Below are 12597 nucleotides of genomic sequence, written 5' to 3'. Positions count from 1 at the left end.
CGTCCACACAGGCTGCTGTGCTGAGTTCTTGGCACTAGATGGCAGTAGATGGCATGAGTAGTGGCAGATCTCAACTCTCCCTTTGACTTCCTCAACTCTCAACTCAGTCACACTCAGCTGCCTTGCTGCCAGCAGGTCCGCGGCCTGTGGAGACACATGTCAGGTTGGTTCCTGTATTGTGTGTGTATGTGTGTGTGTGTCAGGTGAAAATATGCTCGCTCTTCCTGTTTGTGCAAGAGGTGAAACGCCTGTGGTGCTGCATCCGCACGCTGAGGTTTTACTGAGAAGAAACATCAGGATGATCTGAAGACAACACACACACACACACACACACACACACACACACAGACACACACACACACACACACACACACACAAAAGAGGGCTTGACTAACCAAAAACACAGATTTAATCTCAGGTTGGCACTGCAGATGCTTGTTAAAATTATTACTTTCCAGATAAACTTATATTTTAAACTATATAAAGAGAGATATGACTGAAAACTAGTGAACAAAATCGGCACAAATGGAACTCTGCTTCTCTGTGTTACAGACCGACATCATGTGACTGTGAATTGATTTATTCAGGCATTTAAGTGTGTGTAGGAGTGTGCTGCCTTCACCAGCAGTGACAGGTATGCAGCATGTATCGCAGTATGGACGAATACTCAAAGTACCGAGTGCATGTAAACGAAGCAACGAGTGTTAAATAATCACTGCACTCTTGACGTCCACGCTGCCTGTAAAAGTTTGACCCCGCGTCCCTCCCGTCGATGTCGCAGGCCGAGCCGTCGTCTGCTGGGCGCCCGGCACCCTTGAGTGACAGCATCCTTCCTGTTGCGGTCACCATGGGAACAAAGGCACGTACTCCCAAGTAAACTCAGCGGAGTTCTGCGCCACATCAAACACGTCCGCCATGAGTCAGCCTGCAGCGCGGCGGGGAGCCGAACTGCAGCCGAGCCAACTGCTTACAAGGCTGTGCTGGACTTTTAATGGACTGCGGTTTCTCTCTCGCCCCAGTTGGCTGAAGTATCCAGACTCTTGTTTTTGTCTTTTGTTAAACAGTGAACCTGCAAACAAGTCAAACTCCTGATAATTGATTGTAAATAACGGTGCGTTTTGCGTCGTTCAGCAAAGAAGTGGCTCTGTTGAGCGGAGGGATTACGTTGCTATGTAGCTCTGTGTTAGCAACGGCGTACAGCTGGAAAGCATTAAGTCCACAAATGATGGAGGCACGCTGCCCTATACAACCCCGGTGATGTCATCCTTCTCTGAGGCCCAGACTCGCACACAACTTCACCCCGGTCACACACACACATGGAAGCACAAGCACATACACTTTGTAGGTACACGCTAATCCTATGTGCTTCAGGCTCGGATTTACCTCCAAAAACACAAGTAGGCGCCCGCTGATGCACAATGCTGCATTCTGGAGTCTGCATATACGATTGACAACAACAAGAAGAGCAACTGTGCTTGTTGCATTTACCCGAAGAAGTTTTTATACTCTTATTCTCCTGATTTATTTATTCTACAAAGAATAAAAAGTGTGTTTATGAATGAGAGAACATGGTTACAAGATGCAATTTTTCAGTTTTATGAATTAAAGCCCGTGAGTTTACATGCAGCTGCTTGGAATATGGTGAGAGAAAAACATCTAAACTCGGTCGCTGACATTGTTTCCTTGTGAGTGGAAATGTTCTGGAGATGTTTAGCCTTCACTTGTTGTGTTCGTGAGCCTTTCAGCAGAGCCTCGTTTGGACATGAAAGACCTGAAAATGGCTTAAATAACTCGGCTTCAAAGGTCACAGCTGTGGACACGGTGACAAAACACCACAAGATTTTAGAGACACACTTGAGAACTTTGTCTAGTTTTGCGTTGATGTTTCAGCCATTTGCTTTGATAAACCAGCGACTCTCCTGCATGAAAACACACCAGCGAAGTCTGTGTTTGTTTGTGTGAACGCAGGCAGATCAAATCTTCGTTGTGTGACATGGGGAGTTAGCTGGGAACTGGAGGGTGTGTGTGTCTGTGTGTGTCTGTGGGCATATTTGCATGACAGGACCATTGTGGAGGGCTGGCATGTAAACAAAGCCCGTCTCTGTGTTTCTGCTCCTGTACATCAGCCATGTTGCCTTTGGACACGGTGGTCGTGTTTGGGATCGTTGGTGGTGTGTGTGTGTGTGTGTGTGGGGGGGGTATGACGGGCGGGGTTCATGTTTCTGTATCTCCCCAATTTGTCCGTTGCTTTGGACATATGTGCTGTCACCCCCTGCTGTGTGGGGCACATTTAACACTGGCACACTGTGTGGGAGAGAAATTGTGCGTCACATGCGTGTGCACATGCTTATGTATGTGTGTGTGTTGTTTATATTTAGCTATGTAAAGCATTGTAATAATGAGAGTTTGTGTGGGAGGTGGGTGGGACTTTACTGTCACATGGATGTGAACTCTAATGACCCTTAATCGTGACCCGACGTCATCGCCATGTTTCTGCCCTCTGCCGAGAGCTCACGGCATAAAGCGCTGCTGCATCGCCAATCTGCTGAGAACGACGAGAACATGCCACTGTTATCAGTTATACACTCTAACAAGACTCCAGGTGTGTGTCGTGTATTGATTCAAATCCCAACGGTGGGACAAATATTGATTATCCATTACAAATCACGACTCTTGATTAAGAGAAACAATAAAACTATCCAGGCTTAATTGCTGTTAGTGTTTTAAGTGTGTGTGTGTACTGAGTGTCTCACAGTCAGGTGTGGTTATTGACACTTGCCCGTCCTGTCTCGGCTCTAACCAGCCCCCAGATTCTGGATCGTCTGGTTCCAGTAAGTGGCAAGTTGATGCCGAGGTGTAAACCAAAGTGGCAGGCTGCAGAAGCCTGTGGGCGACGTTCTGAAACAAAACGCTGTTTTTGTCATCGCACATTTTACAGTTTGAACACTCTCGCTCGGCACTAACTATGAAACTGCCATAAAACATGGAGAAAGTGAACGCACGGAGCCGTACACAACAAAAATGGAACATGAAGGAGTAAAGCGGGACCAGATGTTACATTAGGGCGAGTTAAGCTGATGAATGGCTGCTGGCAAGTGACCGTTAGAGGGACATCAGATGTGATTTAGTAAAACGCAAAAGTCTTTCTGTGGACTCATCGCTTCTCTGCGTCTGTCAGGTGTTGCCCGTCTGGACCAAAGCCCGGGGAATTTCGCGCTGCGGCTCCACTTAACAGCATGATCCTAAAACTCATCTGTGAAGCCGCCCACTCCTCACTGACCGTCCAGCTTCCTCTCTCAGCTCCTCCCCCGCCCGCTCCCCAGAGACCAGCACGCTGCCAGCCATTACTCTGGAAGAGTGAGCTGAAATTACAGGAGAATCTATTGCGCACAATCACGCACATGTGTACACAAAAGCATGCATGTAGAAATGTACAACACACACAGACACAGACACACACACACCCCCACCGGTCTGTATCATCTTGCTTAGCACAGGCAAAGACTGCTGTGAGTGGAAATGGAGAAGAAGATTAAAAATCTAAATATATAGGTTTGTGTGTGTATGAGTGAGAAAGCAATGTGTGCGTGTATGTGTGTTTGTGTGTAACCAGCTGGTTCTGGTCAGCTGACTGCCATGGTAGACTGTGATTTGTTGGCTGAGCTGGGCTGGGCTGAACCGTTTACAGCTGCAGTGCGTGTTGTTTTAGAGGGACAGAGAGAGAGAAAGAGAGAGAGTGTGTGTGTGTGTGTGAGAGGGAGAACCATGTAAGCCTGCCAGTGGTGCAGCTACAGCAGCGTGAGGGTCTGCAGACCAGAGCCTCAAACTCAGCGGAGCAGGACCGGTGGCGAGTGGAGCGAGCTGGAGGCTGAGGCATTTTCAGGATGGAGCCTGACATAACCCGCTGAACTCAAACACACCACTGCACCACTGGCTGGACCAGGGGGCTGGACAGAGCTGGACCGGGCTGGACCGGGACTGAGGGGCTTAGCGTTAACAGAAGTTGGGGTCTGGGGTGTCGTGTTCCCTCATTTGGCTGGAATAGACCAGGCTAGTCCGTATTAAAGCTCCACTGTATCAAGCTCTGGGCAGTGAAGTGGACCGGACCGGATCTGAGTCAGCAGCAGGGGATTATGGGTTGTTCGGCCAGCGTGGTTCTGCTCCTGCGCTCGGTGGGCGGGGCCGACTGCGGTCACATGTGCTTACGACAGGACCAGACGTCATTGGACGCCGCCACGCCCACGCTGGAGGGCTTCACAACCACGGCCTCACCTCTGACCATCATCATAATGGTAACCTGCATTTACCTGTGTGTGTGTGTGTGTGTGTGTGTGTGTGTGTATCCTTATATTTTCTTCTGTGCACTCAGACGAGAGAGCTGCATGCACGGGATAATGTTCTGTCCCAGTCACCGATCCAAACCCCTGTTTCCATAGCAACATCGCCACCCCAACCCAGGTTGTCCCAAAATGGTGGTCACAGCTGAAAACACACACATATTATATTTCTATTTGAGAGAGCTGCAATGTTTATATGTTTTGAACTTCCATGTCAACTTTAGTGTGAATTAAACATTTCCAAATAAAGTGAGACGCTTTTGGCAGCCGTGGTTCGTTTTAACAAGCAAAACAGAGCACGAAAAAAAGGAAGCAAGAGAGAAAGCTGAGGGGAAATTGTGCGTTCCAAATCGAAACAAACCATTTATCAAGGGAAAACTTGTTCAGACTTATTTCCAAAACTGTGAAATGCCGCTCCCTTTTGGCTGTGCTGTTTTATGTGATTATACAAAGCAACTTCCCCGGTCTGCAAGCTGGCTCACAGGGCTTACATTTTGCTTTCTCTTCACATCACTTGTGGCTTGTCGTCATGTGATAAACCCAGAAATGTATCACTGCACTAAAAATCTGTCTCTGCGTGTTAGTGATGATGATGATGGCATCCAGTTAACCATAAGCTAACCGTGCCCGCCTCTCTTTGTGTCCTCATCTCTCCGTAGCTGAGGGAGGTGATGGGTCAGACCTAAAGAATCTAGTTTCTGTGGGAAAGAATCTGCTTGGTGTGCGTACTGTACGGCTCACTTCGTGGCCTACGGAGGAGATGACAGAAATAGCCATTCAAAGAAAACAATGAATAAAACGGGTTGAAGGCAGCGAGCGAATGGATGAATGAGTTGCATAAAACTTGACGTGTCTTTCCTCTTGCCTAAGCTTCAGACTTTCCACTAGAATCCTGCATGTCAGCCATCTGTTTGGTGTCTGTGTCCACTGCTGTTGGACAGATCTTTCCCAGAAAGACCCTGGTTTCTGCGAGCGTGGTGGAAAAAATGTCAGTGTTTTGGCCGGCTGTCTGGTTCCCCTTTGTTTCTTTCGCTCCATAAACCTCCCGTCTCTCCCGGTGCCCCCTTTCCTACTCTTTGTGGCCACCTAGAATCATATTTGTTTACAGGTCAATCTCATCTGAATCTAGTGCATTAATTCTCCGTCATCCTCTCATAGTTCCTTCCTGAGTTCCATGTCGAAATGCATCCAAATTCCGATTTAGACTCATTGTAGCACATTTCCAATTTGCTTTTGAGCTTTCATGTCAATTTCTGTGTCAATCAAGCTTTTCCTCACAAAGTTTTAGCCATTTTTCCCCCGAACATGTGAAACATGTATATTGGTCACGATATCCTGCTGGTTTTAAGCCACAGAGATATAATTCTATTCTGTTCTGCTTGTATTGGGGTATAAACAGCGTGTGGCGTTGGATTCAAACTATTTGTGCGATGGATGATAAGAAAAGAGCATCGTGGTCTGACACATGCTACAGCAGCACTTGTGAACTAGCTGCCAGATGTGACGAGACATCACACTTCCCTCCATCACGCCTCCATCCATCTGTGCTTGGCTCTCCCTCTCTCTCTCTCTCTCTTTCCCTTTCTCTCGCCGTCTCCCTGCTGCTGCAAATCCTGCTTTCTCTCAGCCAGGGTCATTCAAAGATGTGTCGCTGGATGGTGAAACGGTGGTTTGCGAGTTTAGTTTGTAAATTTGGGAAATACTTGAACAATTCAGCGTGAAATGAGGTCAGCGACTGACCGTTCCTTCACGCGGCTTTCGGAAGAAGGCAAGTAAGGACGGAAAACTGGTCAAAATGAGAGAGCCACTTTCTCCCCATTACCATTTGTCCCACAGCGTCTCCATTTAGAGCGGATATCACTCTAACGATATAAAGCAGATGGTTCCTTCTCTTTCTTTCTCTCTCTCTCTCTTTGTCTCTCTCTCCTCTCTCCTTTTCCTGTTTGTCCTCTTCCCCCCCCTCCCCGACATCTTTAAGCCCTTAAACCTGTTTGAGAGTGACAGAGACCAGCTTGAGTGGATCATGTGAATAGAGGTGAACCGTAGACCTCTTCTCACCATCCATCTCTTTTCCTTTCATCTCTCACCCTGTTCTTCTTCTTTCTTTGGCACTGGATTCTGAGTTAATTTTCTCACATCCAAACATGCTCATCCTCCTCTTCATCCTCATGTCCTCACACTACTGTTAAACACTGGACAGTAAGAAGGAAAGAAGATGTGCAAAATGTATTTTGGAACATATTTGTCATACTTCTTCTTCTGTGGTGGAGCCATGCAGCGAGCCACCCTCTGCACGGATGTAGTTTACCAACATTGACACCCACTCTGCCTCACCCGAAACCAGAAACAGAGGAGTGGGGGGATTGAAGGGTGGAGGGAGGGAGGGAGGTGTTAATAGGGTGCAGAGGAGAGATGGAGACGGAATCAAAGGGAGAATAGGGGAGCGGAGGCTGTTTGATGAGACGAGGAAGCGGTGGAAGAGGGCCGGAGAGGGAGGGATGGAGCCAGACCAGGCAGCTGGTGCAGAATAGAGAACGATGGAGGGAGGAAGGGAGGAAGGAGGCCAGACTGCAGTGTTCAATGTTAGATAGGCTTGAGGGAGAGCAGCACTGAGGGCGTGATCACGACTCAGAGGCAAAACACAACTTATTAATGCTTATTGAATTAGGACGACGTAGATTAAGATCCATGTTTTGTCCTGGTGTCGTCTCACTGCAGCTTCAAACGTGAGACTTCACCAAACAGCAAATCACTGCCAGGGAAGTCAAATGTTGCACCGCCAAGATTCATAAAGTTACCTGGTATTTGCTGATGATTACGACGTAAAGTAACACAGGTGATTTGAACACATGTGCAAGATGAGGGAGTGTCAGGCTGTCTCTTCACCATGCTGCCTGCTTGACTGAGGACTGACAGATCCACAAAAAGATAGTTACTCCTTCCTGGAGTTACAAAAGATGAGTCTGGGGGGAGTTTCGTTATTTTGTTTCGTTGTGTCGCCTTTAACATCACGGTTAAGGTTGGATACCGAATTAATTCCTGGAATGCAGGCTTGTGGTGAAGAGCAAAGTTTTCTCTCTTGCTCTCTCTCTCTCTCTCCACACCTCCTTCTCTCAGCTTGATGCAGCAGTTCCTTAAACAGCAACACTTTCATTTTGTTTGAATGGATCTCTGTTCCAGCCTCATATTTTCGTGCTCTAACACACTGTACGGCCGTCCCAAACATAGTGCAATGAACCCAAACATGCACTTCTTAACGATGACACCTTTTCTAAACACAGAGAAGCACATCTGACTCATTTGAGGCAAAAAAACAAGCGAACAAGTTCTTGGTAAATGTGGCCGTTGGTGCTGACGAACGCTGGCCTGAGACCATAACGTGAGAGTCACTTCACTTGACTTTGCCAAAAACCATTAACTGAGCTGTTCCCCATACTGTGTATCTCACGCTAAACAGGGGAGTCTGGAAAACATTGAGCAATCTAAACGCTTTGCAAATTACCCAGAGCACCAAACTAACCACGGACAGTTAAAGGAGCCATTAAACCTTCAATGGTCACGAATAAATCTTTAAAATGTGTAACAGCATTAAGAACAATCACAGCACAAACAGTTTCCTCTAAGGCAGATCTTTGTTCTGCTGTCAACATTGGTCTGAGGAAGTGAATGTGTGAGCGTGCAAACATGCATACATGAACCTGTATATACGTTGGATTTGTAAACATTGAAAGCATGTATTACACATCATAGTGAATCATTGTGTTAAATGTGTTGCATTGTTGTATTTGTGCTTTTGTTGTATTTCATATTTTTATAATACAGTCTGCTCACTTCAGAACAGGAAGTTGATGGTTGCAAGTGTGTGTGTGTGTGTGTGGGCTCTATTGATTTCCCCTTATGATTTCACTTTGTGTTTAACTGTTTCGGTACAGATTGAAAACACTTTTTTTTATCAGAGAATGAAAGTAGTAATGTGATGTATAGAAACTTTTTTGTGTCATTGGAAATTTTCTCTCACTAGCTTCTGTGTGTGTGTGTGTGTGTGTGTGTGTGTGTGTGTGTGTGTGTGTGTGTGTGTGTGTGTGTGTGTGTCTGTGTCTGTGTCTGTGTCTGTGTCTGTGTGTGTGTGTGTGTGTGTGTTTGACATCCACCACCTACTTCCTCCACATCCATGTGTGCCGACACACTACACACACACACAACCCGCCGCTAGTTCTGCTTCTGATGCAGTACATGCGAACACACGCTGCGAGTGTTGAGCGGTCAGCGTCTCGTACTCTGGATCTATTCACCATGAGCTTCAGGAGCAAAATCACCTTCAGGAAGAAAACTAAACCTAAACGAGTGCGATCGCAGTTCCAACACCTGAGTATTGTATGTATTTATATTCGGCTGTTTCTCTTTCGATTCAACATGATGTTCATAACCCCTTATGTCACCCAAAGTAAGATCTGCTGAGTTTGTCAGTGTAAAGCCTTTTAATGTTTGTGTTTATAGTATTTGTCCCATGTGTGTAATGGTACGCACATTTCAGTACATTGAGCTTCTGTGGCCGGAAGAGGCAGCGATCAGCCAGAAATCTATAATTTCATGTGAATGGATGAAAGCTAAGCTGAGGTATATGAAAGATCAGGGGTCATCGTCTGATGGCGTACCTGCAGCATACAGGACAGGACAGGATTGGGCGGGTGGTTGTGTCGGGGTATTGCCCTAAAATACACGGTGGCCCATAAAGGTAGACTGATTCTTTATTCCAACTTAATGGGCAACGGTGTCGTGTAGCAGAAATGATACTTGAGTCAGTATTCCTGTACTTTCACTGCAGTAAACAAGACTGGAAATAACCTAAACAAACAACTAAAAATATCACAAATATTGGGAAATAGTGGAAACAGTTGTATTGATCATAATGGATACAAGTGGATCTATAACCTGAGACATGACAACAGCCTTATCAAGTGTTGTATTGTGTGGATATATACATTTTTATTTTGTATACAGTAGCTACGTACCTTAAATCGAAATCTGTCATTTTTTAGTTTGGTACAGCCGCCTCTGCAGTCACTTGTATCTCTGACATTAACACTTAAGTGACAGTTTGTTTCGTGGAAATCTGCCCTGATATCATCCGAGGAAACCAGGCCGTCATAAAGATACGTTACTGTATGTGTGAGAGTGAAGTGTGGCGTGCTGACCACAGCGATTTTGTGAATGTAAAACATTATAGTGAGTTTGCCTTGAATCATGCTGACTGTGAGGAAGTGTAGGTAAAGCGGGGGGCACAGATCCCCTCGACATGTTTCTGCTGGTGCTCTACCTCTCTCTCTCTCTCTCTCTCTTTCTCTTTCTCTCTTGGTTTGGGCCCCTTTGTGTCCGTTGGAGAGGCTGCGGTTAGTAAAAGCCCCTGCCTGCACCGTGCGTCGCTCATGTGAACACAAACCCCAGCTCCTTACTTCCTCCCCCCCAGCGTGACCACAGCCTGCACAAGCTCACATTTCTGCCGCCGCTGCAGCTGTTTTGGCAAACGACACAAATAATTTACTGCTGTCCGTTTTAACGCCGCGAGTGTGTTCTCGTCCATCGCTGCAGTTTTATCATGCGTTTCAGAAAATAGTAATTGTTAAGTTTAGTAGTTCGTGTTTGTTGTTTCATGTGTTGAGCATGTGGGCGTCACATATAGAGTAGAGTAGTTGATTCAAAATAATACCTAAATAAATTCAGTTGAGGTCTCACAAGTTATTTCAGTAACTCAAATACTTGTTCTACTTGACATCACTCAATCACTCTATTAGTTCTAATGGCAGATTTTCATTTTTCAAAGAGATAAATGTATTTTAACTCAGCTACGACTATAAGGTATTTTTAAACCATCACATGTTCTCTCACATTTGCAGTAATGATGTCATAGTTTCTGTCAGTCTCCTCATTGTGCGTGTGAACTTTCCATTAGGATCATATTCCCCCCTGTATCAGCTGGCGTCACAGGTCATAAGAGGTTGTCCTACAGTGTTTCTGACTCCAGTGCAGCTGCGTTTTCGTCTGTGGTGCTATTTCCTCTTTTTATATTTGATATTTTTGGGTCCTGATGATGTCATGGGAAAACAGGAAACCCACTGCGATGGTTCACTTCTTCTTCTGCTGGATGTTTAATCAAGTATTGCCTGTGACTAATTTATTGTGGCCGAGTTCCCTTATTTGACAAGTTGTATCAATATTTTAGGACAATATTGCACACATATGATCCAGAATACATCTCACTCTGATTCAGTGGGAGTGGCTAAATGTGACACCGCCCCTAGGGTAAATGTCTACGCAAGGATTAAACAGGACGCCCACATTCACGTAACATACAGATAAAGAAGAAGCGCTATTCTTGTTACTCTTGTTGTTGTTTCAGTGTTTGAGGTGTTGGTGCTGCTGTTTGCTGCTGTCACTGTGCGTCACAGTACAATGCACAGATCTGCTTTATTGTTTTGATGCTGGCATCCTGTCTGGTAATGGACAGAATGATATATAATGGGCAATAATGGAAAAAATACGAGGTAAAACTAGAAATGCATTTTCTGAAGAAAATCTGCTGTGATTGCAATTGCTGAAAGGTTTTTCCGGGTGCTGAAGAAGAGCCTGAAAGATTAAAGTGTGAAGGCCTGAAATATGAATAATTCTTCATATTTTTAAATTTCATGAAAGTATGAAGGGCCTGAAGCAGATTTGAAAGAGATTTGATCTGAAAAGCGCTAAATATTTCAGAAAATATGAAAGATATGAACACCAAAAGTCACAGCAGCAATGTGAAATGAATATCCTGAACAGTTTGATGTTTGAATGGTGTCTGTAGGTTGAAGTATGCAGAACTGATAAAAAATAAAAGAAATGAAGTCACATTAAGGAAAGAAAACATAATAAACACGCAGAAGAACATCATCTGTCATTACGCGAGGCAATCGCAACAATCAGCTTGAAGTCTTTCTGTCTGTGTGTTTGTGCAGCAGGAGAAGCCAAAGCTGATTGATCCTCTGGATTACGAGGCCGTTATCTCTGAACTGGGTGATGATTTGAAGGAAGACCCCCTTAGAGACCTCCTCCTCTTTCCCGACAATGATTTTACGGTAAGTGTGTGTATGTATACGCACGTATGTAACATCATCAACTTCAACAGAAAAAAAAGGTGTGTGTGAGCTTCAGGACTCGATCTGATCAAAAAACAGAATTGCCATTATGATTGAGATGTGAGCTGCACAGAGCTGCAGGTATTTCCTCCTGTGTTGTCTCAGTTGTTGTCACAGTGAAAAAGTTTGATGTCGATGAAGTATTTGAAATGTAAATACATTGTTATGCTAGCAATGGATTTAAAGAAATGGCCTCTTCTTTGACAAAAGAAGCAAATGTTTCTCTTGCAGCAGTGATGCTAACGTGCTACACTCAATTAGACAGTGATATATGGCTGTTTAAAGCGCACTCCAGGACGCCACAACGGTTCACTCTGGAGTGCGTCGAGCATTGCGGTCTTTTCATTACACCCAACAATCTACACTCTGCATCTCCCCTCGGCTCTTCCTTCATTAGTGCTTTCATTGGTTTGCTAATGTGGCTCTGCTCAGACGCCCACCGCACGCTTACGTGGCCTAATTGGCTGCTTGTGGTAAAGATGATGTTGTGCTTGTGGACGTGGACTCGTTGTTTTGAGGCTTCCGACCTCTTTCTGGCTGTGAGATGCAACCTGAAATCCTTCGTCTTTGCGACCCAAAGCCCATTTCAGTAATTGGGAGCGAGTAAAGACTGGTGGAGTGATGTCGCTGCACTAAAGTCCTTCACTCGGTCTGCTACTTCGCCAAGCTCAGCATCCCAGCCAGCTGATTGGCCATGAATCAGAGCCTGTCACTGTTTTTTCACTGTTGGTAATGATGTGTTTTCACTCAAGCAGGATATTTTAGATTCTTTGTAGAACACTAATGACCACCTCAAAGATTAAATGTTAATTCTGTGTTATGGATCACGGTTTCGCAATACAAGAACCACTCCATTAACTGCTGCGATGGAGATGGCCAAGGGAACTTCTATAAAGTTAATTTACTGCCTAATACTTTGCTTTTCCTTCCAATTCATCCTGCAGGCGTCATGAATTTTGAAAATTATTCTAATCTGAACAAGTCGAGCGAGAAACTGAGAGGACCTCAAACTGCGTTATGGAGCTTAAACATGAGTGCTTATGTAAAGAATAAACTGCAGGCTGTGTTTACGCCATCATCCATTTGTTACA

General features: G+C 45.2%; 1 protein-coding gene across 4 annotated transcripts in view; it reads left to right on the top strand.

Moving 5' to 3' along the window:
• dock10 (dedicator of cytokinesis 10) overlaps window positions 1-12597 on the top strand; it is a 57098-nt gene that overhangs the window by 14787 nt on the left and 29714 nt on the right. For 2 of the 4 annotated variants that reach the window (XM_076141624.1, XM_076141638.1), the window contains exons 1-2: window positions 4119-4292; window positions 11327-11446. In XM_076141624.1, the coding sequence (XP_075997739.1) occupies window positions 4134-4292; window positions 11327-11446 (279 nt within the window). In that variant the 5' untranslated portion in view covers window positions 4119-4133. Of the gene's footprint in view, window positions 1-4118; window positions 4293-8506; window positions 8712-11326; window positions 11447-12597 lie in introns of those variants that run through there. The other 2 variants (XM_076141630.1, XM_076141647.1) reach the window with 2 other exon arrangements.

Source organism: Genypterus blacodes, unplaced genomic scaffold, assembly GCF_046128005.1.
Source record: "Genypterus blacodes isolate CSIRO-AG114 ecotype Tasmania unplaced genomic scaffold, CSIRO-AGI_Gbla_v1 ptg000003l_1, whole genome shotgun sequence".
In the NCBI taxonomy this organism is placed as follows: domain Eukaryota; kingdom Metazoa; phylum Chordata; class Actinopteri; order Ophidiiformes; family Ophidiidae; genus Genypterus; species Genypterus blacodes.
This window is presented reverse-complemented; position numbering and strand designations above follow the sequence as displayed.